At 33.9% G+C, this 23,966-nt stretch overlaps 3 protein-coding genes across 5 annotated transcripts; 2 read left to right on the forward strand and 1 right to left on the reverse strand.

The window, feature by feature from the left end:
* Positions 1-2,115: 2,115 nt before the first annotated feature.
* Positions 2,116-8,771, forward strand: LOC112034211 (probable LRR receptor-like serine/threonine-protein kinase At1g67720). 2 transcript variants are annotated; one of them, XM_024067013.2, is made up of 15 exons: positions 2,116-2,188; positions 2,647-3,184; positions 3,419-3,930; positions 4,103-4,232; positions 4,832-4,903; positions 4,986-5,054; positions 5,175-5,246; positions 5,379-5,447; positions 5,987-6,162; positions 6,249-6,496; positions 6,754-6,880; positions 6,976-7,041; positions 7,122-7,308; positions 7,401-7,533; positions 8,264-8,771. In XM_024067013.2, the coding sequence occupies exons 2-15, from the start codon at positions 2,730-2,732 to the stop codon at positions 8,585-8,587; spliced, it is 2,640 nt and encodes an 879-aa protein (XP_023922781.1). In that variant the 5' UTR covers positions 2,116-2,188; positions 2,647-2,729; the 3' UTR covers positions 8,588-8,771. The 2 variants fall into 2 exon arrangements, with proteins under 2 accessions (XP_023922781.1, XP_023922780.1); XM_024067012.2 differs by having other exon boundaries at positions 2,136-2,366.
* A 2,243-nt stretch (positions 8,772-11,014) lies between these two features.
* On the forward strand, positions 11,015-12,939 carry LOC112034207 (E3 ubiquitin-protein ligase AIRP2). 2 transcript variants are annotated; one of them, XM_024067007.2, is made up of 5 exons: positions 11,015-11,212; positions 11,690-11,852; positions 11,964-12,030; positions 12,161-12,395; positions 12,499-12,939. In XM_024067007.2, the coding sequence occupies exons 1-5, from the start codon at positions 11,124-11,126 to the stop codon at positions 12,707-12,709; spliced, it is 765 nt and encodes a 254-aa protein (XP_023922775.1). In that variant the 5' UTR covers positions 11,015-11,123; the 3' UTR covers positions 12,710-12,939. The 2 variants fall into 2 exon arrangements, with proteins under 2 accessions (XP_023922775.1, XP_023922776.1); XM_024067008.2 differs by having other exon boundaries at positions 11,098-11,212; positions 11,674-11,852.
* Positions 12,940-17,315: 4,376 nt separating this feature from the next.
* On the reverse strand, positions 17,316-19,154 carry LOC112034198 (GDSL esterase/lipase At3g48460). The gene is given in 2 exon segments (XM_024066995.2): positions 17,316-17,866; positions 18,161-19,154. Coding segments are annotated over 2 exon segments (1,221 nt in total). The 5' UTR covers positions 18,875-19,154; the 3' UTR covers positions 17,316-17,359.
* Positions 19,155-23,966: the final 4,812 nt, after the last annotated feature.

Consider the following 23,966-nt stretch of genomic DNA (forward strand, 5'->3'; position numbering starts at 1 on the left):
AACACATGCCGGTGTTATCTTTGTGTTTGCGTCTTTCTAACCCTTACTCTTGCCTTTGATTGTTGCTGTGTTGTGATTAATTATGGTGTAGAGTTGTTTATTTGTTTGGGTTTTTGCTTGTACTTATTATTTTGCACATTTATTGTTTGAGTATAAGCTTGTGTTGGTTATATTTGAAATTGGGAGTCTAAACATTCATTAGTGTTTTACATACTAAGTGAACTTTCAACTTTCATCTTTGAACTCTCGACCACCATTGCATCATCACCATCGTCCTTTATTTTTACCTTTACCTTAATCTATCTTCCTTAAATTGATTGTTGGTATATGATATTAGCTGTTATGGTTTATTTTGTTTGACATATTGTGGTTAATTATTTGTGATCTTGAGCTATGCTTTAATTTTGAATGATTATTTGTGATGCTTTGTTAGTTTCGAAATTTATATTAAAAAAAATCTATTTGTTTGGGTTTTCATAATTCAGATCAATTGAATTAATACAAAAATTTGATAAACAGTTCGGCACGACTAATCCGTTTAGTAAACATGTCATATTAACGTTGAGAAATCCTAACCTGTTTAATAAACATGTCAAGTCAGTGTGAATACTCATAAATTGACATGATATGAACCTTACTTGCGAACAAGAATTGCCCTCCTACCTAAAATCAATTGCAAAAAGAAAAAAAAGGTTTTTTTTTTTTTTTTTTTAAATGTAAATCCTACTGTCAAATACAAGTTCTTTTAGATTTATAATTTTTGTTGAAAGTTCATTTATTTATTTGTATCTAAAAAAATTGAGGTTTAAAAAATGTGAATATAAGTAAATAAGTTAAAACTTGGGTTCCAAACTCTTGTCAGCATTTTTGGATTATTCCAAGGATTTCTCTCTAGAGAAAGTTTATTGACAAAAAATTGACAAAAATTTTCATAGCTGAATGCGACAGATTGTTATTGGTAAGTAAAAAAATGATATAAGTTATCAGTTTAGATAAAAATCCATAAAAGTTTGCCAAAGCAATTATTGTGAAAAATATTATAAAATTTTTTGGGTCCTTAACGTTACTCTTTCTATTTATCTAATTATATTAGGTGTGAAGCAAGAGAGTGAAGAGATTACACATTCCAGCCGAAATCAGAATAATAAGATGCTTTAAGAGTACATGTCACATTAGAGGAAAAAAATAGAAGTAAATCCAAACACATATCCAATTATCTTGAATGTGGTTGCTACCGCATTGATGAGAGATGACGATGGAGATGGAGATGGGGACCAAGCTGTACTGGGTCCAGATATAAAGGTGGCATACTGGCATCATCTGCATACTTCTTTAGACTTTGAAAAGCAGAAGACAAGTTGGTCCCAAAGGAAGAGAAAGAGATTTTGTTGTAAGCTAAAGCAAGAGGGAAAATAAAGCAAAGCATTGCATTATTAAATGCCTTATTGTGATAATGCTATTTCTTTTTCTTTCTTTAAAGATACTTTTTGCATGGCTTAGCTTGTCTTTAGGATCCCGTCCAACATATTGATGGTACATATATCCTTTTTATTTTCTAGATATGGGCATGTTTAGTGAGTTTAAACTCATATTTTCACATTTTAAATAACATTATATATATTTTTACATTTTTTCAATCACACGTATTTTAAAAAACTATTAATAACAATTTTCAAACTACTCTATCAAACACCTCCTAATCCTAAACAATAACATATTTTTTACTTGCATTTTCACAGATTTCTCTTATGGTCAAAATTATTTGTTCAATAAGACTGTAACACTGTCAATATAACCCTCGTATAACTTTTTTTTCACTACTATAAACGGTGAAATTGGTGCTTAATAAAAATGTTGTCAATGAAAGCCACGTTATTTCCATCTATTTACGAGGATAAATGCATTTGGCTGTGTATTTAATGTATGTGTATCAGTGTATGGTTTTTGACATGAAAATGGAATGAAAGAATTCAAAGTTGATTGTTCACTTTTTAGTTTGAGCTTGTGTCACACTCTTTTTCAAAAGGTGAAACTGATAGGAAGCCCGAAAACTTTTTTTTTTTTATTTTTTTTTTATTGGGAAAATAAAAGATTCCTATTTAAAAAAAAAAAGATAAAACCGTGAATGAACAATGAGCTAGGAAGCTCATCAATTACAAAAGTAAAAGTTACAGTGGAAGAAAGATAGGTGAGATACTGAGATGTTGGACTCAACCAACAGTTCTAATTTTTATCATTCACTGAAATTGTAGAAACTAGAAAAATCAAAAGGATTGGTTTGTCTTCCTCATCTTCAATGAGTTCACTTTCTCATTTCCTGGTTGTATTTCTTTTCTTTATATCATCTGTTGTGTGCCAAGTTGAAGGTATGTTCTTCCTTAACCAATATACTTCATTGAAATCTAGGAAGTTTTCTTTCAACTTCATAAAGTAACTGTCAAAATATTTTGTGAAATTTACTGTCTTGTTGTATATTGAATGACTCAAAAATGCTAAGAAAAGTCAAATGAAACTTAAGAACTGAAGAAGATAGTAGCAATTTGTTTGTCCATATGATAAAGTTTGTTTATGTAAACGAGTTTGAAAATTTGAATTGTAATGAAGGCCATGAAAGCTAAGTCTTTGCAATACTAATTCTTCATGCAGAATTTATTAGTTTAGACTGTGGAGGCACAAGTAACTACACTGACCGTAGTACTGGAATAGCATGGATTCCCGACCGAAATTATATGAACTATGGCCAACCAGTGGGAGTAATAAATCCAAATGGAAACTTGGTGCAGTATCAAAGGCGGCGAGATTTTCCCATAGACAACAAGAAGTACTGCTACACTTTAGCCACCCAAGAAAGAAGGCGGTATCTAGTTCGTGCAACATTTCAGTATGGCAACTTAAAAAACGAAGAAACATATCCTCAATTTCAGCTTTACTTGGATGCAACTCAGTGGTTTACTGTATCAATATTGGATGCTTCCAGAATATATGTGAAGGAAATGATCATCAGGGCACCCTCGGATTCTATTGATGTGTGTATATGCTGTGCAACAACTGGTTCTCCATTCATATCCACTCTTGAGCTGCGGCCCTTGAATCTTTCAATGTATGCAACAGATTATGAGGATAATTTCTTCTTGGACGTTGCAGCTAGATTGAACTTTGGTGCCCCAAGCGAGGATTCCATAAGGTAATTACTAATTAGCTCCCTTTAAATGTTCATACCTGACAATAGATTATAGAAATATTAGAATTCAGAAGCAGGCTTGTTTTCAAGTTTTGCAGTACAGCTAGACCAATAAAATCAAGAATGCACTAGATCAAAGTATAGGTTTGCTTCAAAGCTAGTTCTAGTGCCAAAACAAGAAAATGCATTCTGGTATCATCAGTGATAAGTGTGCATATATATATATATATTTCTCAGGTATCCAGATGATCCATATGACAGAATTTGGCAGTCAGATCTCATTAAAAGGCCAAATTATCTTGTAGGGGTGGCCCCTGGCACAGAAAGAATCAATACATCAAAGAATGTAAACACAAAAACAAGAGAGTACCCACCTGTGAAAGTAATGCAAACAGCGGTTGTTGGCACGAAAGGGGTGCTCAGCTACAGATTAAATCTTGACAATTTCCCTGCCAATGCTCGAGCTTATGCATACTTTGCTGAAATTGAAGACTTGCGTGCAAATGAGACTCGGAAATTCAAATTGAGCCAGCCTATCATGCCTGATTACAACAATGCAGTGGTAAATATAGCCGAGAATGCCAATGGGAGCTACACTCTTTATGAACCCAGCTACATGAATGTGACTCTGCAATTCGTTCTGTCATTCTCCTTTGCTAGGACCCGGGATTCTACTCGAGGGCCACTTCTAAATGCGATGGAAATATGTAGATACTTAAGGATTGCTCCAAAGACCGACGGGCATGACCGTAAGTCCATGATCTCTGCAAATATTGATTTCAATAAATTCTTCTAGCCACTTATCATTCAGCCAATTAGTAATAGGTAGCTAAAATTTGGTCATATTACTTGCAGCTTACTATAACTATTAGCGCGCTTTATGAGAATGAACTGATTGGTATTTTTGTTTTCAATTGCTAGTGATTGTTGCCAATGCCCTTCGTTTGATGTCTGCTGAAAGCATTTGGACAAATGAAGGAGATCCTTGTGTCCCAACTCCATGGGAATGGGTAACCTGTAGCTTAACTACACCACCGAGAATTACGAAAATGTAATTTCTGCATATTTTCTTACTGACAATTTTACTTCATGTCAATGTTTCTGTGCACTGTCATTCCACATATGCAATGCAATATAAGCATCCAAGTATCTTGAGATGGATTTACATCCTTCGCCCAAAAATGTACTTAAATGGTGTATATAACAACTCAAAACATAAACCACCTGAGAGATGACATATACCAGCACCAGAGCTGTCATATTGGTAGCTCCGAATTCTATGTAAGTCCTCCATGCATGGTGCAAGTTCTAACATAAATTAGTTGAATTCCATTGACATAACATCTTGACATCAGACTTCCCAGGATCAGACATCCAATTCATATCTCAATACATAGAGTGAGAAGTTAGTTGCCAGCTGAAGCATCCAAAATGATTCATTTTGCTTTTGTAGAAGATGTTATTAAATAATTATTAGATAAACTTTTAATGGTATTGTAATAGGTAAATGCAAGTAAAAACGTTTTAATACATGAAGCATTTTTCATGAGATATATAGCTAAGCTAAGTTGTGAGCCAACATCTAAATAAAAATTATAACTTGTCCGTAAGAGCTGAATTATAAAGGGAAACATCTGCCCTGTTGTACAGTTTGCTGTCAAGAAAGAATGTGACTGGTGAAATCCCATCCGAGCTCAACAACATGGAGGCGTTAACAGAGTTGTGAGTGCTATTCTACTCTAAGATAAAGTTAAAACTATCATTTTTCCTTTTCATGGTAAGTTAACCGCTATCTTTTTCTCAGGTGGTTGGATGGTAATTCCCTCGTAGGGCCACTCCCTGACATAAGTAATCTCATCAATTTAAAGATTGTGTAAGCTATTCAGTTCAAGCTTCAATCATACAAGTTTAAACGGAGAAAACACCTTTTATATTAGTGATAGCTGTTGTTTATGTTTTGGTATTTTTCTATTTATTTTTGTTGAATATGCAGGCATATAGAGAACAACAGATTGAATGGTTCATTACCTTCTTACCTCAGTAGTTTGCCAAGCTTGCAAGAACTGTATGTGGCAATCTAGATTTCTTAACTTAGACACTTCATATAGCTGCAAAATCTTGCCTTGATTTTTTTATCGGCAACTTTACCCTGATAAGTGTGCATGTTGCCATAATTAGTGAAATTGATATGTTTTAGGTACATACAGAACAACTCTTTTACTGGGGAAATACCTTCAGGATTGTTAAATGGGAAAATCATTTTCCAGTAAGTATGCTTCACCCTGTTATATTTCTTGTTAAGACCCATGGATGCTATATCTGAGTTCTAAGGGTCTTTTTCCCCCCTTCTATTTTGCAAGGTAGTGCATCACTTTTCTTTCTGCAGAAATCTTTGCTTTGAGTTCTATAAATGCCATCAAATCTGGAAAAGAGAAAAAGAAAATATAAGTATTCAAAACTTTAAAAGAATCTACATTGGGTTTGGTCACTAAGACCTCAAATATAAGAAAATGGAGTTTAAATCCACAGATATTTATCTTAGCTTCATCGGTAAAATCAATCCTAACTCCTGAAAAGTTTTCAACATGTGCATGTGTACGTATTAATACACACACACACACACACACAAGTGCATATAGACATGCAAATGCATGTATAAACAGTTTCTGTCACTAACACTCGGGCATAATAGTCAATTAATCATATCAACAAGACGTAGCTAATGGGGGGAATATAGAAATAGGAGGATCCCAAGTAGTCTAGTGTAGAAAATGTTTTTGACTGCTATACAATTTTCTTTTGTAGCTATGGAGATAATCCCCAACTACATAAAGAGGCACAGGACAAGAAGCATTTTAAGTTGATACTTGGAATATCAATTGGAGTGCTTGTAATTCTATCACTTCTATTCGTAGGAAGTTTATTATTAATGCGTAATCGTCTAAGAAAGACATTTCAACAACAGAAAAGTGATAGCAAAGGTTTGTATGCCAACAAATTCCATCTAGTATTGTTCACGTGACGGTGTGGCAGATTTCTTTAGTTCAGCATGTTTTGTCTTCATCAGGTGGTTCTAAGCTTAGCAGCACCAAGCCTTCAAATGCCTATTCAATTAACCGTGGTGATCATTTAAAGGATGAACGCATTGCATATTATATTACACTCTCTGAACTTGAAGAAGCTACCCAAAATTTTTCAAAGAAAATTGGCAAAGGAAGCTTTGGGTCTGTCTATTATGGGAAAATGAAAGACGGAAAAGAGGTGGCAGTTAAGATCATGGCAGATTTATCAAGCCAAGGGCAATTTGTGACTGAGGTACTGTTATATTATATGCATGGGAATCAACATGATGTAAATAACTATATTCCTACATCATACATTTCTTCCTATCTGTACTTCAAAAGACATGATCAGAGAAGTAAAGCTTCTACACTAATGAATAATTCCAGATTGCAGTGGACTAGAATCAATGTTCTTTATCTAACCTACAAGAAGACTTAAAGATATACTATCAACCAAAGATTTTTTTTTTTCATGAATCCAAGTTCATTTACATGGCAACATATTTGCAGGTAGCTCTCTTGTCGAGAATTCATCATAGAAATTTGGTTCCTCTAATTGGATACTGTGAAGAAGAGCATCAACGGATTTTGGTGTATGAGTATATGCATAATGGAACCTTGCGGGATCACGTACATGGTCAGCTATGCTTCATAGAAATATTTTTCTTTCTTCTATCTTTCTTTTCAGTTGCAATGGGAAACAATTTATTAAAAATCCTAATTTGTTGACAGATAATGCCAACCAAAAGCAGTTAGACTGGCTAGCTCGTCTCTGTATAGCAGAAGATGCAGCTAAAGGTTTAATATGGAACTTATTGCTAGTAAATGCACATTTCATTTTCAAATTAACAGTATAAACATATTTAGATATTTGTTAGGTCTTGAGTATTTACACACTGGATGCAACCCAAGCATCATTCACCGAGATGTAAAAACAAGCAATATTCTCCTAGACATCAACATGAGAGCAAAAGTGTCAGATTTTGGACTTTCAAGGCAAACTGAAGAAGATTTAACCCATGTATCAAGTGTGGCACGAGGAACAGTAGGCTACCTAGATCCTGAGTAAGCAATACTTGTTCTGTATGCATAATCAACCACATGTTTCCTCCTGAATGTGCTTAGCTAATAACACATATCCTCTTACTGTCTTACAGGTACTATGCAAATCAGCAATTGACTGAAAAGAGTGATGTTTACAGCTTTGGGGTTGTTCTCCTGGAATTGATTTCTGGAAGAAAGCCCATCTCTGTAGAAGATTATGGTCCTGAAATGAACATTGTTCACTGGGTAAGCACTTGGCAAGATATCTGTCATTTTAGCGTTGAAATGCTGAACATAATACTGTCAAATTAGACATCTGCTTTTTAAGGTAATACACGCTAGCATTTCACTTGACAGATCAAAAAGAAACAAAAACTTCCAAGAAAAGCATCTTTAGGATCCAGGAGATGAAGGCCATGCTAAATATATAGACACTGTAGCAATCAACCAGACTCTGAGACACCCTAAACATGTTGACATCTAGGGAAGGAATGGGATGTGCTAGGAATATAATTCAAAACACATGAAAATTTGTTTACTGGTATACCAAACAGTATATATGAAGAGTTTCCGTAGGGAATGTGTATATGAGGGTATGAGAGTTTCCATAGAGAACACATCAAACATGATAAAATTTGTGCTGCAGTGTGGAGACATGGACCATCCCCGATGGCTAGAATATGATTGAGAGATGTAATCATCATTTACAAGTTAATTAACATAAGCAATGTAAGAACACTGATTGAGATGTTTTATAATCCTTATAAAACTTTAAATAGCCTGAAGTATGCATATTTAGATTATTTAGGTTTTTAGTCATTGTGATTGAACATCTTACCATATCTCAATCAGTAAAAACTGCATCTTATGGTTTAATTACTAAAACATATCCAGGAATCAATGCCACTGTTCTGTCACGGTAAAATTAAAATGCTGTGCGAAATAATAATAAATCAATCTTCTTCATGTTGTGTAGGCAAGGTCTTTAATTCGTAAAGGTGATGTTATTAGCATCATAGATCCTTTCCTGCTAGGAAATGTCAAGATTGAGTCCATATGGAGGATTGCTGAAGTTGCTATCCAATGTGTTGAACAACATGGGGCTTCAAGGCCAAGGATGCAGGAAGTGATTTTGGCTATACAAGATGCTGTCAAGATTGAAAAGGGAACTGACAGCAACCAAAAACAGGCATCAAGTAGTTCAAAAGCACAATCTTCAAGAAAAACTTTGCTGACAAGCTTTCTTGAAATTGAGAGCCCTGACTTATCAAATGACTGCCTAGTTCCATCTGCAAGATGATTTTGCACCACCCTCCAACCTAAGACTTTTAACTGTAACATATATCCTAATCAACTTTATATTGCTTCTACCTATATTGACAACACAGCCTTATTTCTTTTTCTCATGAAAACTGTAAAATCCTTTTGCACTATAGAATTAGATAATGGCCAATTTGTGTTATAAGTATTTAGTTGGTTGATTCCATATCGTCCAATATTGAGTTATTGACCAAAAAACTATTGTTACATATAACAGCCAGTGAAGGCGTGGCACTTCAAGAAACACAGAAAATTTTAAAATGTCATGCTTAAAAAGATATAATATTATAATGGTTTTTTAAGGTGATACTAAGGATGATCAAGAACACTTTTTATGTGTTTGATGAATATTGAGTTTAAGAATCACATTCTCTATAATTTTTTAAGGTAAAAAGGTGTCACTTTCTAATATTTTTGACAAAAACATTTGGAATTCAAATTTCCTTTTCACAACTATCAAATTATCATTAAAAAAAAAAATCTATTTAGATGGTTTATTTCATTTAGTGTCAATTTATATACAATGTTTTTTTTTTTTTTTTTAATATTTATTTATAATTTTGTGGTAAACTCTATAAGTTACACAACTTATTTTTTAAAATAAAATAAAGCAACCAAACAAAATAGTAACTCTCTTACATGAGCAGAAACTTAAAAACATTTGGTTAAGGTCCACGTAACCTGTTGGCAGTTGCTGTGGCCATTTGGGTTTGACTCACCATATGGGTAGTTGCCATGATCATGAGCCACGTGATCTAGTGGCTTCCAGCTGCCTCTAACTCTACCCTTATTACCACAATATGGGGTTGTGACTTGTGACTCTAAAAGTTACGCAGATTGGGTTTTGTTGGATTGCCCAACAAACTGTGAATTATTAGCCCATCCTATGAACCAAGCTTTAGGTTTTTAGTTGAATATAGTTGGACCACCAACACGACATGAGAATGGCATACCGAACCATTTCTAGAGAATAGGATTTTTTTTTTTTTTGGGGGGGGGGGGAAGAATAGAATTAAATTAATGGATCATGAGGCATGAGAAAGTGAGCAACTACAATAAATATATTTCGTTTTCAAGTTTATTTTGTACGACCTTCTCAAAAAAAAAAAAAAGTTTATTTGGTACGTCACCCTCTCCAAAAGACAATATGGTTATAAATAATTAAACAATCATCAAAAAAATATAATTGGAGTGATGATTAATTTACAACTATCAGTGCCGAAAGCATTATTGTTCTGATAATTTCCAATATTTCCAATATAAAAATCGAAGGTTTAAAACTCCTCTCCAATTAAAATCCATGTATCAACGCGCAGTTGAAAAAAATTGAAGAATAATAAACTTGAATTTATAAGATGGGTTTTACTAACGGTTGCTATTAAGGCATTAGTTAATCGACTATTTAAAAAAAAAAAGGTCAACAAAGTCAATTTTAATTTTTTCATAAAAAGTTTCTAAAAATATTTTTTAAACTAATACTTTAAGACATTCATTATTTTTTCCAAAATAAGATATATAGGTCATGTGTATTCGATTCCAATCCATAGGAACTAAAATAAGATTTGACCCCAAATTTCGTATCAAATACCCAACTGTCATGTCACCTCAACAATGCTTCATTTAGGCATTTATAAGTAGTAGATAGCAGCAATCTATTTGAAAATAATCAACCAATGAAAATGGACCCTTAGATCAAGTGGTGTTGGATAATTTAACACACTAGAACCATCAATATTATATAATGCCACGTTTTGCATTATTTATTAAGCCTATCAAATATAATTATTATATAGTAATACAGACTGGTAATATATATATTATTACTAATATTCTGCACTAGAGCTACTATAATATAATATAACAGATAATAACAGAAAATTATGCAAATAGTAATTATAATAAGCAAGAGCAGTTTTAGCAATCTTATTTAATACTATTATTTTTCAGCAACCCAAAAAAAAAAAAAAAAGCAGCATTATTAAAGTATTAAAAGAAAACCAACCAAAAAAGCAAGGATTATTATGATAAGAACAAGAACTCAAAGTGGGTATTCCCAAGTTTCTATCTTTATTCTTATCCATCACCATCATCATATAGTCATACAAAAGAAAAAACGCATTTTTTCTCAACCAAAATTTCTCCTTCATTATCATATCAAGCACATATATATGTATGCATTTCTTTCTCTGACCATAAAAGGACAAGCCAAAACCAAAGACATGCTTCGGAGCCGTCCTTTATTACCCACATAAGATAAAATAGAAAAAAAAAAGGGTTTGGTGTTGTCTTATAAAAAAAGAAAAAAGAAACTTAGAAATAGACATACCCACTCTCTCTCTCTCTCTCTCTCTCTCTCTCTCTGTGTTGTTTTGTTTACTTTTGTGCTTGTCTTTTGGTGGAGGGGATTTGGTTCCCAAGTGAAAAAAGAGGGAGAAAGATAAGTGCTTTACATCAATTCTGAGAAGGGTTTTTGTTTGTTTGCTGTGTAAAACTGAAGAAGAAGAAGAGAGTTAGAGATGGAGATGATGTATTATGAACTTGCAAGGTCTTCTTACCAGGACTCCTTGAAAGTCTTGGAGGCTGATATACAACATGCTAATGCTCTGTGAGTTTTTAGTTTTTGTTTTTTGAGTGTGTTTTTTTTTATAAGGGTTTGTTCTGTTTTTGTTTCCCTGAAGTGGGTTTTTTTTTTTTTTTTTTAAATTTTAATTTTGTATGGGTAGGCACTTAGGCTTTGGGCCTTTTGATGATCAACCTGTGGTAAATTGTTCAGTTTGTTTGCTAATTGATGGAGAAAAAAAGAAAAGAAGCAGAACCCATTTAAGTGTTGGGTTATGGTTTTATTTTTATGCTGTACTTTTTATTATCTGATGATTTAAAAAAAAATTGTTTCCTCTTGGAATTATTAGAAGGTAAAAAAAATCCAAGGGGTCAACACCTATTTGGGACTTTTTATTTTCATGCCTAGTACCTATCATTACTTTAGTGCAAAGAACTGATGGCTGGTGAATTGATTGAGTGTAAAGGTAGATGCTGCTTTATTAAACCAACTTTTGTCTAAATTAGGATTCTGGATTTTTAGGGCTGCTGTAATCCCAAGAGCCAAGAGTGGTGCACGTCTTCAAATGAAATTGGTGTACAATCAATTGGCTCCTCTCTATCTGTTTTTACTACAGTGGCTGGATTGTTCTTGCACATGTCTGCTCCCCAGATATCTGAACTTTTTCCACATACTTGTATACAAGGTTGGTTCTTTTAATGTTAGCCTGTTGTAGCTGTGGGTTATGACAAAGTTTGCAATTTTTGCTTTAAATAACTTGGGCATGAATTTGTAGCTTACCATCTTATATTAACAGGTATATACAGATGGCAGACCAAACATATCTACACATGGAAGGAAGGCAACGATTAGGGACTTTTATGGTATGTTAATTGCCTACTTTTGAATATGTTTTGTGCTCAGAAAGAAGACAAAAGAGAGGCAATTTGCCAATTATTATGGTTTATGCATATATTCTGACCTTTGTTCCAAAAAAAAAAATCCAAATTGCAGCTGTTATATTACCATCACTTCAACGGCTCCATGGTAGCTTGGAGGATTTTGATGTTACTAAAGAAGGGAATCTGCGAATGGAAATTTCATGCAAAAAGAGGCTGGAAGGAGATGGAAGACTCACCAATGTCGATTTGGAGAGAGAAGATGAATGTGGGATTTGCTTGGAGCCTTGCACCAAAATGGTCTTGCCTAATTGTTGTCATTCAATGTGCATCAAATGCTATCGCAATTGGTAACTACTGTTTTAATTTTATATCTCTTAATGCTAACACGACTAATACTTGATATTAACAGGAATTATTATTTGCTCTCGTGGTGTTCTTTCCAAATTGCAGGAACACAAGATCAGAGTCCTGCCCTTTTTGTCGTGGCAGCTTAAAGAGAGTCAATTCAGAAGACTTATGGGTGCTCACTTGTAATGATGATGTTGTTGATCCTGAAACGGTTTCTAAGGAGGATGTGTTGCGATTCTACCTGTACATCAACAGCCTGCCGAAAGATTACCCAGATTCCCTATTTTTAGTGTATTATGAATACCTAATTTGATTTGAAGTAAATGAGAAGATGTGTACAGACAGCAGATAGAAAAGGCCGACCTTCAACTGTGAAAAGAGTCTGGTAGGGAAAATTCTCTGGGATTTTTACACAGTCACGAGTTCTCCATTGTACTTGTTTTACAGCTACAAACATCAATGTATGACACTCATCATGATTGATGGTAAATTTGTTTTACCTGAAATTTGTTATCTTCATAATCTACTAAAATTTCAGTATAATGCACATTGAAATACACATATTTCCAGCAAAAATTTGTGTGACACTGAAGAGAAATCTATGCAAAACATGTTCAGAATTTGGCTTCCTGATCTTGTCAAACCATATGATCTACCTTTAATCTGTGCATATGTTGGCTCGCTTGTTTGCCAAATTTGAAAGCTACTTGTAATGTTTGTTAGAATTTGGTATCAATGTCAAAATAAGTAATTTGAATGGGGAGAGTATGGGGGAACTTAAAATTTATCATCACAAGTTTTTCAATGTTTAGGTTTAGCTCTGTTTTCATGCTGGTTCTTGCTATTTTGATGTGTGGCACTTGAAGTCCAATGGCTTAGTCACGACCTATGAGCATTACAACATTATACTGGTTTTTTTATGATTAGTTTATGATGCAGTTCATCATTGTATAAACTGTTAGATTTTGGAATTGTTTGAACATTTAAAAGTTTGTACTTTTGGTAACAGCACAAGCAAGAAATTTTCTTGGCTGATTAGTTAGGGATTAGCTGTCAAGAAACTTTGTTAGAACAATATGTCAGTTGCTAAGCCACCCTTACCCGGGCCTGCTATCAAAAACTGCATCTCCCATGCATTTGTAAAGGTCTTTGATTGAATTTTCTAGACCTTTCAGTTTTACACACAGTTTCCATTAGTAATCTAGAAGAGTTGTTTCTATTTGTTTTTCCACTTATAAGCAATTCAACCTAGCCCCTTTCCCTTCATAGTTTATCTAGCTATTTTCCCACCATATCAGGTTCTTCCAACAGAAAATTGAAAAAGAAAAAAGAAAAAGGTGGTTTGGGCCAATTTTTCCACTGCCTTTATGAGTAATATTTAATATGCTTGCTCACAATTTATTGTCTTTCTTTTTATATTAAATAACCCCATTTTGACTCCACGAAAAATTGAGCTGCTTTTTGAGTCTTGACTACGTAGACGATAATAAATGAGCAATGGTCACAGACAGAAATAGAACTGGCAGGACATGACAAACCAAATTGATCTATGAATGGAATTTATTGGAGTTGATTGGCTTCTTCTATGTTCTGATCTTTGTTGTTGAACCAAACTGTTTGATATTGTATTACTTTTAGTTAATTGAGCTACTAATTGTGACTCCAAAATTATTGTGCCATAGCTAGCTAAATTCTGTGAGCTTATTTCGCGTGAAGGGCACATGCAACAATTATTCCAGTAGCAACAATAGTTTATTTTCTCTTTCTTTATGCTTTTTTTTTTTTTTTTTTAAGTATAGAAATAATATTCGACTCGGGCATTCCGCTCTCTCTCAATGTATTAATATTAGTTTCAAGATAATATATTAACATACCCGAATGTCGTTGTAAAGCTTGAAGAGTCTTATCCTCAGACTGAAGCAAGCTTTTAAACAAATCAAAGGAAGGGATAATTTGTTTCTCTAAGCTTCTTCTAAAAAGATCAGGGACCCCAGTAAACATTTTTGCAAGCTCAGGACTTGGAATCCCTTTAGAGGAAAAGAATTCCATTTTGGGCAAAAGGGTTTTCTCAGGATTACATTTGAGCAGTCCTGGGCGTCTTCTAACAAGGTTCGAGATCTGGGTTTGAGAGAACCCATGGTTCTTCAAAAACTTAACCACATCATCTGCTTTTTCTGGGGTTTCGAAATGAAGATATTTGGAAGCTGATATAGCAGATTCTGGTGTGAACCCAAGTGAGTTTATGAGGTAAGAGACAGCAAATGGTTGCTGACTGGAAGTGCTGGAGACATAGTATTTCAAAGAGAAAGATGGTTTTTGAAGAAAACCCAGTTTGTGAACTGGGGTTGGATATCTACTAGTAATGTGTTTCTCACCATTTAGAATGGTTTTGTAGAGACAATTAAACATGGGGATTGAAAAACGCACCTGTTTAGTTGTGTAGAAGCAATGACTTCTGTGCCTGACTGAATTTTTGAACTCCACAGGTAGTAGAAAAACTTAAAAAAAAAAAAATTGGTGCTGGGAAGTGATTTTAACTAAAACCCTCTTCTCTCTCTCTTTATGCTGAAACAACCTACTACCGAACTGTTTTCACATTTGAATGAAGGAAGTTTTGACATATTCTGATAGTTAGAGCACTAGAGCATCTAGAGCATCCATAGTAGAAGTGCCAAAATGCCAAATATTTGGCACACCAAACACAAAAATGGAACATTATCAAATGTTCTAAATCTCAAAAATTATGCCACATTGCTACAGTACCGTCTCAAATATGAGATGGTACGGATAGCAAAGGCAAAATATATATTGTTATTTTATTCTTGTTTTCTCTCTCCTTATCACAGATATCTCTCTCTTTGCCTTCTCATCTCTGTCTTCTCTCTCATCTTTGTCTTCTCTATTCGTCTTCCATAGCACGCTGATCACCAAAGGCCACCACTTGACGTCGCCGATCTCACCAATGACCACCAATTGATGCCACCGATCTCACTAATGACCACCACTCGACGCCGCCAACCATCTGTCTTCTTTATTTTGCTTCAGGTTTGTTTGTTTGTTTGTTTGTTTTTTTTGTTTTGTTTTTTTTGTTTTTTTTTTTCCACGTTTTTTGGCTGTGGTTTGATGGGTGGGTTGGGCAATGGGTGGGTTCGGATGGGGAGGTCGATGGTGGGTGGGTTCGGGTTGTGGGTTATGGCAGTGGGTGGGTTGAGATGGTGATGGGCGGATCAGTGGTGGTGGGTGGGTCAACTGGTGATGGGCGAATCGGTGGTGGTGTCGATCTCTGTTCTGATTTTTTTTTTTTTTTTTTTTTTGGTGATTGTGGCAGCAACAATTTTTCTGGTTGTTGTTGTAGTTGTTGTTGGTGTTGATGATGATGGGGGAGGAATTTAATATATTATTTTAATGTATAGAATTGAAGAATAAAACATCAGATAAATGAGATATTATAAAATAATATGGTAAAATAATAAAGTAGGATTTTGGTGTGTCAAAATGACATTTTTTATAAGATAGTTGCTACGGATGCTCTAATAATGGTGCTAAATAACTATATAGCTATTTTTAGCACCACTAAATATCAAAATGTATCTTGTAATAGTGGAGCCAAAACTCTATTTTTTTGGTTCCACAGCTATCGTGCACAACTACTTTTGGCTGTGCACTGTAGCTGAAAGCTAATTTAAAGAAAAAAAAAATTTGTGTTCACATTGCTTTTTTCTCTCTCTTCACTATCTTTCCGTGCCTCTCCCAATGTCCACCATGCGTTTACACTACTTTTGGTTGTGGTTGTGTTTTGGTGGTTGAATGAATTATTATTTTATTGTAGTGTTTATATTATTTTATTGCTAAAATAAACTCATTGAATGTGAGAAGGTAAAATAGATAAAATGACTTTAGTAGTCCTCATTGTTATTTATGAGTTATTTATGAAGCCATAAATTGATTATTCTATGTTCATATCACAAAGGATCATATTTTGTTTACTATATGCAGATATTAGGTATGTTCGTATACCATATCCTTGGCTTTTGATATCCTCCCAATCCCATTATTGCATGTTGATTTTTGTCCTTTAAACAATGGTTACCCAGAATGAAAGTTTCAATTACCTAGAGGAGAAATATGGTTCTGTTGCAAGTCAAAAGGCCCAATTTCTTCAACAATGCAGCAATAGTACTTATCTATACTATATATAAGAGGATTCCCCCTATTTTAATTAGACTTTTATATGGTTCAAAAATAAAATACTCGCATTAATGAATAGTAACTTCATTTAGAAATAGGGTCATAAATGTCAAATAAATAATTTCATTTTAAATTCAAAAATTCAAAAATTTATGATTTTTTTCTTTATGTTCAAAAAAGAAATTACATTTATTGTTTATCTCTAAAGTTTATCACTTTTATTTGTTTGAAAAAAAAAATTCCTAAATTATAATAAATACAAATTATTAATCTTTACCCCAAAAAATAGAAAAATCCTCTAAGCACACACGTACTCAGAGACTAGTATGTAGATAAAAAGATTTGCAGTATCAAGATTCAAGAGAATAATTGCATACAAAAAAGAAAAAGAAGAAGAAGTGGATAATTGTATTTTCTTCTTGCCATTGAACAGAATAATTAACCCATTGGTTAAGTGAGAAAAAGAAAATGGAAGGAAATGGTTGATAACTTTATGGGATCAATCTCATACAACAGAAACAATTGACACCTCCTTTCCTTACAAGTGTAAAGTAAAAAATGGGGCCATGGTTCAAGACCCTAGGTACGCGTGTAACTTTTAAATAATAACAACAATAAGGTAAAAAGATAGTAAATTATCTTGAAATAAGAAATATTATCCTGCTCTCCGAATGCTACCATTAGGAGCTTGCTACTAATGTACCTAGCAGCAATAGGTATCAATGTTCAAATATTAGTTGCTAAAAAGAGAATTGAAAGGCCAATATCAGACATCTTAATATTGGCCTTTCTTCTTCTTAATCAGATCTGCAAATGATGGTTTACAGAAGCCTTGGTTGAAGAAGAGATCAAAGAGGTGTAGATGCATATTTTCGGTCAAGTGAACCCCGTCAAAGTTAATGTGGGTGTTGGAGTCCTTGCAAGTAGAGGTGCCAAAAGCTCCACAAAGGAGGTTTGGTAGATAGTTGAATGGTCCTTCTTTAGCTCCACAACATGCCTTGAAGGGTTCTTCAAAATGGTACTGTTGGTGTTTTTCCAGTATTGTTTTGAATGCATTGTAGTAATCAATATATAGGATCATAGAATCTTTGTAATGGATTTGAATTTCTTCCAACCTCTTTTGGAGAAGATCGTTGTGACCCTTTATTACCAAGTTGGCACTCGCTGAACAACCATTTTGATCACGATCATTTGAGGGACATGTTGTTAACTGCAATGGAAGGCAACCTATTGGTGGTAACCCTTGAACAACAAGGAACTTTGCACCCTTGTCCAATAGCGCCTGTCAAAAGAAAGCAGGCTTAATATGAATATTCCAACATTAACTTCACCATAACATTCATTCTTTCTCTTATATGCAATGCACCATTTTGTGAAGTGCCTTGATCAAATGTTTAGGTTGGAAGAACTCATTGAGATACAATTTTTTTTTCCTTCTAACAAGCTAAGGCTATATGCTACTTTCTTTCTCTATTTGTAATATTGTGATTGTTAGAATAATAGTTAAATTATTAAATTCATCATTTTTTTAATCAATTTAAGCTTTGGACATAAATGGTAGTTTAACAATGCTTACCAATGCAAGTGTGCAGATGTGATCAACAGCTTGCTCTGTGAATTAGTTATTGAAAATAGCAGGGCCAATGTAAGAGGCAAAAAGACGAGCATAGTCGTTGCCACCCATCTCACCAATCCAAAAGAGAGCTTTCCCAAGCTCTAATTTGCATGCATCCTCATCTTTTCCCTTACATTCTCTCTCCCCAACAAAGCTATCGAACCAATCAAGTTGGGTTAGTATACTCTTTGGATTTTGTTTCCACATTAGGGGATTACCAAAGTTGAAATGAGTAAATAGATTATTTGAAAGAGCCGTTGATCCAGCTATTGCAAAGTTTACACCACTTGAGAAGTTTGCGGAAGAGTCTTTATAGGCTGATAAGTGCGGTATGTGGAGAGCTTCACATAGGAAATCAATGACCAAGCGGCCATTAGATAGTCGATAACCAGACAAGTTTGAACTCTCTGATGAGGAATATGGGGACCAAGCTTGAGAGAATAAATTGCTAATGAAGGATTTGAGAGCACCCAAGTAGTAAGCATTTCCAGTGTCTGTGTTAGAATCGCCGAAAGCATAAACCTTGTTGAAGCAACCTTTGAAATCAACTCTTGCTTGGAAACCAGCAGGAGGTGGCGTGCTTTTGTGGCTCTTGTTATGAGCATATGAAGGAGACAAGGATAACAAAAGGACGAAGCATGAAATTTGAAGAAACAAGTACTTGGAGTTTGCCATTTTATGAGTCAACAAAGGATCTTGTTTGTTTGTTCAATTGTGGGAACTAAATGGTGGAGCAAATGAAGTATTTATACTTGGCGCCTCTCCCTTGTGGGTTGATTGCTTGTTGAGGCATTGTATGAACCTCCTTACCTTTAGGAGAGCAAAGATGATCTTTGTATTACTTGGTCATTATCCAATGTCACAAAACTTGCAGTTTTGAGCCTTCTAGTGTAAATTTGACTCTGTATAAGCCTAACAATGCTTAGGAACTCAACTTCATTGTTGTTTGTGTAACTGATCTCTCCTAGACATGTTGTTAGAGATTTAGACCCCGATTGTTAGAAATTAACTAATTTTAAGCCAGCAAATCAATTAACCAATTATTGTTTGACGTTCAACTTATGGTTAACTAGTTTGTAACCTCATGCATATGCATAAGATACATTTACAAATAAGCATGATTAAATGAGTATTAAAATTTTACCAAATTTATATAATATATATAATGTTTGTATATTTGAATATATAAAATACAATTTTATTTTTGAAGAAATGAAAAAAAAAATGTTATCCATTAAATTCTCACTTTTAATTTGTCTAACCACTATTTAAGTTGTATAATAATAATAATAAAAATAATAAAATAAAAATCAATGTTGGTGATTTTTTTTTAAGGTTTATTAATTTAAATTCTATGGTTTTCTCATTTGATAACTCATTTAGCATAAAAAATAAAGAAAATTAAATTGGACTCGATTTTTGTAGTGTAGTAAATAGTTGCACCAAAATTAAGAAAATTGAATGGAACACATAACATAAAATTAGACTCCTATTTGAGATCTAAGTAGATTTCTCGTAGTTTTGATAAGTACAAACCAATATTGGTAAAAAAATAAATGCAAAAAGTAAATAAAATAAGCAATATGGTTATGAAATGAAAAGTTCTAAATGGAAAAAATTCTTTGCCACTAACCTCCAGGAAAACAGATCCACTGAATAGAATCAAAGATCTATAATAGAATCATCTTTAATTCTACAGTTCCCCCTAATAGTACTTACAATTTTATCACATGCAACTCAAAATCCTTAGACTCTTTTCTAGCAAACTCTATACAAATGAATGCTCCATCAGAATTTGAAGATTCACCTTGAAGGTTTTCACTATAGCCCTTGATCATCGATCTTAATATCTTCTTTGGTTGTTGTTGAGTGAAAACTTGGCTACAAAAACCTTGCATGTGCAAAACATATCTATAAAAATCTATTTGGTTGTCATTTTTAGTCCTCATATATTCTAGCAAGTATGGCATAAAATGTTAGAGATTGGATGAATCAATAGACCTAAATTGGATTTTGTATCCGTGATTCTTGATCGAACAATAGGTACCAAGGCATGCATTGAACTTATCACAATCAATTGATATGTATATTGAGATTTCAAAAACTTCTTTCTTCTTGAGCTATGTATTGAGATTCCAAAAACCTCTTTCTTCTTGAGTTGTTCTAGGCATAAGTCTTGGACTTCAAAAACTCTCTAAAAAGTAAAACACACTTAATACCAACTTTATCTCATGGTTTGCTAGCTGACAATCTATTGACCTAACACATGTTTTTACTAATGCAATGACTATCACCAAAACCTTTTTTTGGGGTGACAGAATATGAGATCTATTTTTTATTTTTCAATCAAATTATCATCAAGATATGCTTATTTCGCCCTTTTTTTCCACACACACACACACACACACACACACACACAGATATATATATATATATATATATAAAAATTATTGACTTTACACATTCATCTTGGTGGTTTTAACGTTACATATAATTTTGCTTTACATATTTATCTACCATAATTTGAAATTTATTTTTTATTCCTACACATTTCCTGTTGCACCACACGGACTACTATAAAAGATATTCATGCCTTAAAATCAATTGATTAAACTATAGACACAACGTTCAGACTCCTAGGAAGTTACAAATTTTGCATCCTTTATATTCCTTCCTAGAAAAAACTACAATGAAAAAAACTTTTTTATTTTTTTATTTTTTTATCTCTACACTCTTCTCTCTTTGTAATTTATTTCCTACACAACTTTGAAACCGACGCCACTTAATTTTAGAGGAGTGGAAGGAGAAGTAGAAGAATAAGGAAGATGAGAGGACTGTCTGCAGTCTTCACCCCTATAGGGCACCTCTTCTTTCTCCCACTACTTTTTCCCCTATTTTAAATATTTAATTTGACATGCTCTGTTTTTTTTTAATCTCTTTTTTTTTTTTTTCCTGTTTTTTATTGTTTTGTTTTGTTCTGAAGACAGAACAACAAATCATAAAAGCCCTAGAACCAATGAACCATTCGTAAACCAAAATCTACAATTTGTTTTTTATTTTCATTTATTTTTCTACTTCCAATTTGTTTTTGTGTTTTCTTTATTTCAGGCATATCTTTCTTTTATGGTATTTAGGAAACAGAAGTCTCTTCTTACGAGAGCTTGCAATTTGAGTGTTGATAATGCTTGGATGCTTTAATGTGCTTGATTAATATGTCTTCTGTGTGCTACCTTTGTTGATATATACTAGTGCTTTGATAGATGAATGCTAGGATTGGGGATTGTAAAATTGTGATTTACAACTATGTTTTATGTTGGCTTTATTCCATGACAAAAAGTGTTGTATTTGCTTTAATTTTGTTCCTTGTGTTTTGTGGGATTTTGTTGTATTGGGTTTAGTATTAAATTGGTGAAGAATCAAGCATGAAATGAAGAATTAGTGCAATTTCATGACTAACTAGAGAGAAGAGTATCCTGCAAAAAGGGAATGTGAGAAGCATATGCTGGAAGCTGAAGAGTCGTGCTAGGGTGTTGTTTTTGCGATTGTTTCATAGGTAAGGCCTTCCCATAAAGTACTTGCAAAACTTTCTGCTTGGAGGATTTTTAAGTATGACTTTCTTACCCTTCACTCATACTATATATACCCTCATTACCCACAAAAATTGTAAGGAGGCCATTTAGAGAGAAAAACCATAGATAGGTTTTTTACAATACACACACCCATCTTTTACAGAGAGAGCTACTCATTCTTAGTGAGAAATCATTCTAGCATTTTCTCCTTCCCTCTCTCATTGTCATACCTTGTGAGGAGATTTGTACCCAAACACAACTCACACCTTTTCAGAGCATAGAGAGTATTTTGGAGCTTTGGGGATTTACCAAAAGAAGCCTGTGAGGCTTGGCGGACGCAATCGGGCGTATTACGGGATCCAGAGAGTTAGAGAAGACAAGGCTTCGTTAAATCAGTTGGTAGCAGGAGTTTGAAGTGCTCAAGTATATTGGGTAGACTAGGCTTGGAGGGTCTTTTGTTATTCGTATACTCCAACTTTATTCTCTAGTGGATCGATTTACCGCTTGGAAGGTAGCGGAGAGGTTTTTCGCCGAGTTCTTCAGTTTCCTCTTCGATAACATGTCTCAGTGTTATCTTGTGGTTACATCTCTCTTTTACTCTTGTTCTTTAATTTTATTGTTTGTTTTTCATGTTTATTCACTACAGTAGTTATCGGTTTATTGCGCTTGATTTACTCTTGTTCCGCACTTAGATAAGTTAGAGTAAAATCAATCGAGCCATAATTTTTAATTGGGGGTCTAAACAAGCTCTTGTGTTTCACATAATTTTGAGCTTTCAATTGGTATCAAAGCGGGTACACTTGTTTTGGTTTTATTACCTAAGTGTGATCCTTGACCCTTTGTGTGTTTTGCCATGGATAGTGTTTTTTATGCTTCTATGGATGTTTGTGAGTGTAACATGCCATGTGTTTGTGAAAATGTCTCTATGAGTGTTAATCCACATGATTGTGATGACATGTTACATGAATGTATGGGTGTTGTTGATATTTCTAACATCAAACTCTTGAAGAAAGAGGCTATGAAGTTTCATAAGAATTTGAGCAAGTTTCGTTGTGAAAATGATGATTTGATTGTTAAGCTAAATGAATCCAATAAATTGGTTGAAAAATATAAGAAGCTTGTTGAAAATTCTCTTGAAAAGTTGAAAGAGTTTGAATGTTGAATATAGACTTGGATGCTAAACTTGTTTTGTCTAACAAACTAGTTGATGATCTTAAATGTGAAAATGAATCTCTTAAGATGCATACCAAGTATTTAATTGCTAAACCTATTGCTAAGAATGAAGAAAATCTTTGTTGCAATAAAGTTGTGGTGCCTAATTTTGTGCCTATTGTGAGTTCTACATCTAAAGACAAATTAGTGTACATTCCTCCACACAAAAGAAACCAAAAAGTGGAGAGAAAGGCTATTATGCCAAAGTCTTCGTTTAGGTATCAATCTAAGGTTTTGGATGGATCTAAGTTTGTTCCAACTTGTCACCATTGTGGTGTGATTGGTCACATAAGACCACAATGTCCTAAGTTGAAGAGAGAACAAAACCATGTTGTTATATCCTTTTCTAAAAAGCCTAGTGGACCTAAACCCATTGTTTGTCACCGTTATGGTGCCTTTGGTCATCTAAGACCTTATTGCTCTAAGTTTCAAGCTCTTAAGAGAATCAAAAGAAAAGAGAAACTTGAGCTTCATAGAAGTTGTGCTTTGCAAGCTAAACCAATTTTGGGGGAAAATGGTAAATTGTTGAAGAAAGTTTTTGATGTTCTTACATCCTTGTCTATGTGAATCTCCGGTTCTCATTCTTCCAACCCTCGTCTCACTTCTCATGAGACACTCATTCCAAACAATTGTTCCGTATGGATGAGGAAGGGCTTCTATGGTTAAGCTTTTGTTTTTTGGTCCTTGATCTAATTCTTTTGATCTTTGTAGGACCCTTTATGCATTAGATACTTCATTGTCATGCATTTGTGCATCATGCATCTCTTTATATGCATTTTTTTTTGTTGTTTTTGCATTTGATCTTACTTTATGCTTTTGTTTTTGTGTGTGTAAAAATCCAAAACCACATAAAAAGTGAAAAATTCAAAAAGTTTAATCGTATATGTTTGAGCACATATCACATATGAGTTTAGCCTAGTACCTTCGTACTAATGGCGCAGTACATTTTCGAGCTTAGCTTGTTAGGTATGCACATCTATCTTTGT

The sequence above is a fragment of the Quercus suber genome, unplaced genomic scaffold, assembly GCF_002906115.3.
Source record: "Quercus suber isolate HL8 unplaced genomic scaffold, Cork oak 2.0 scaffold_446, whole genome shotgun sequence".
Taxonomy (NCBI): domain Eukaryota; kingdom Viridiplantae; phylum Streptophyta; class Magnoliopsida; order Fagales; family Fagaceae; genus Quercus; species Quercus suber.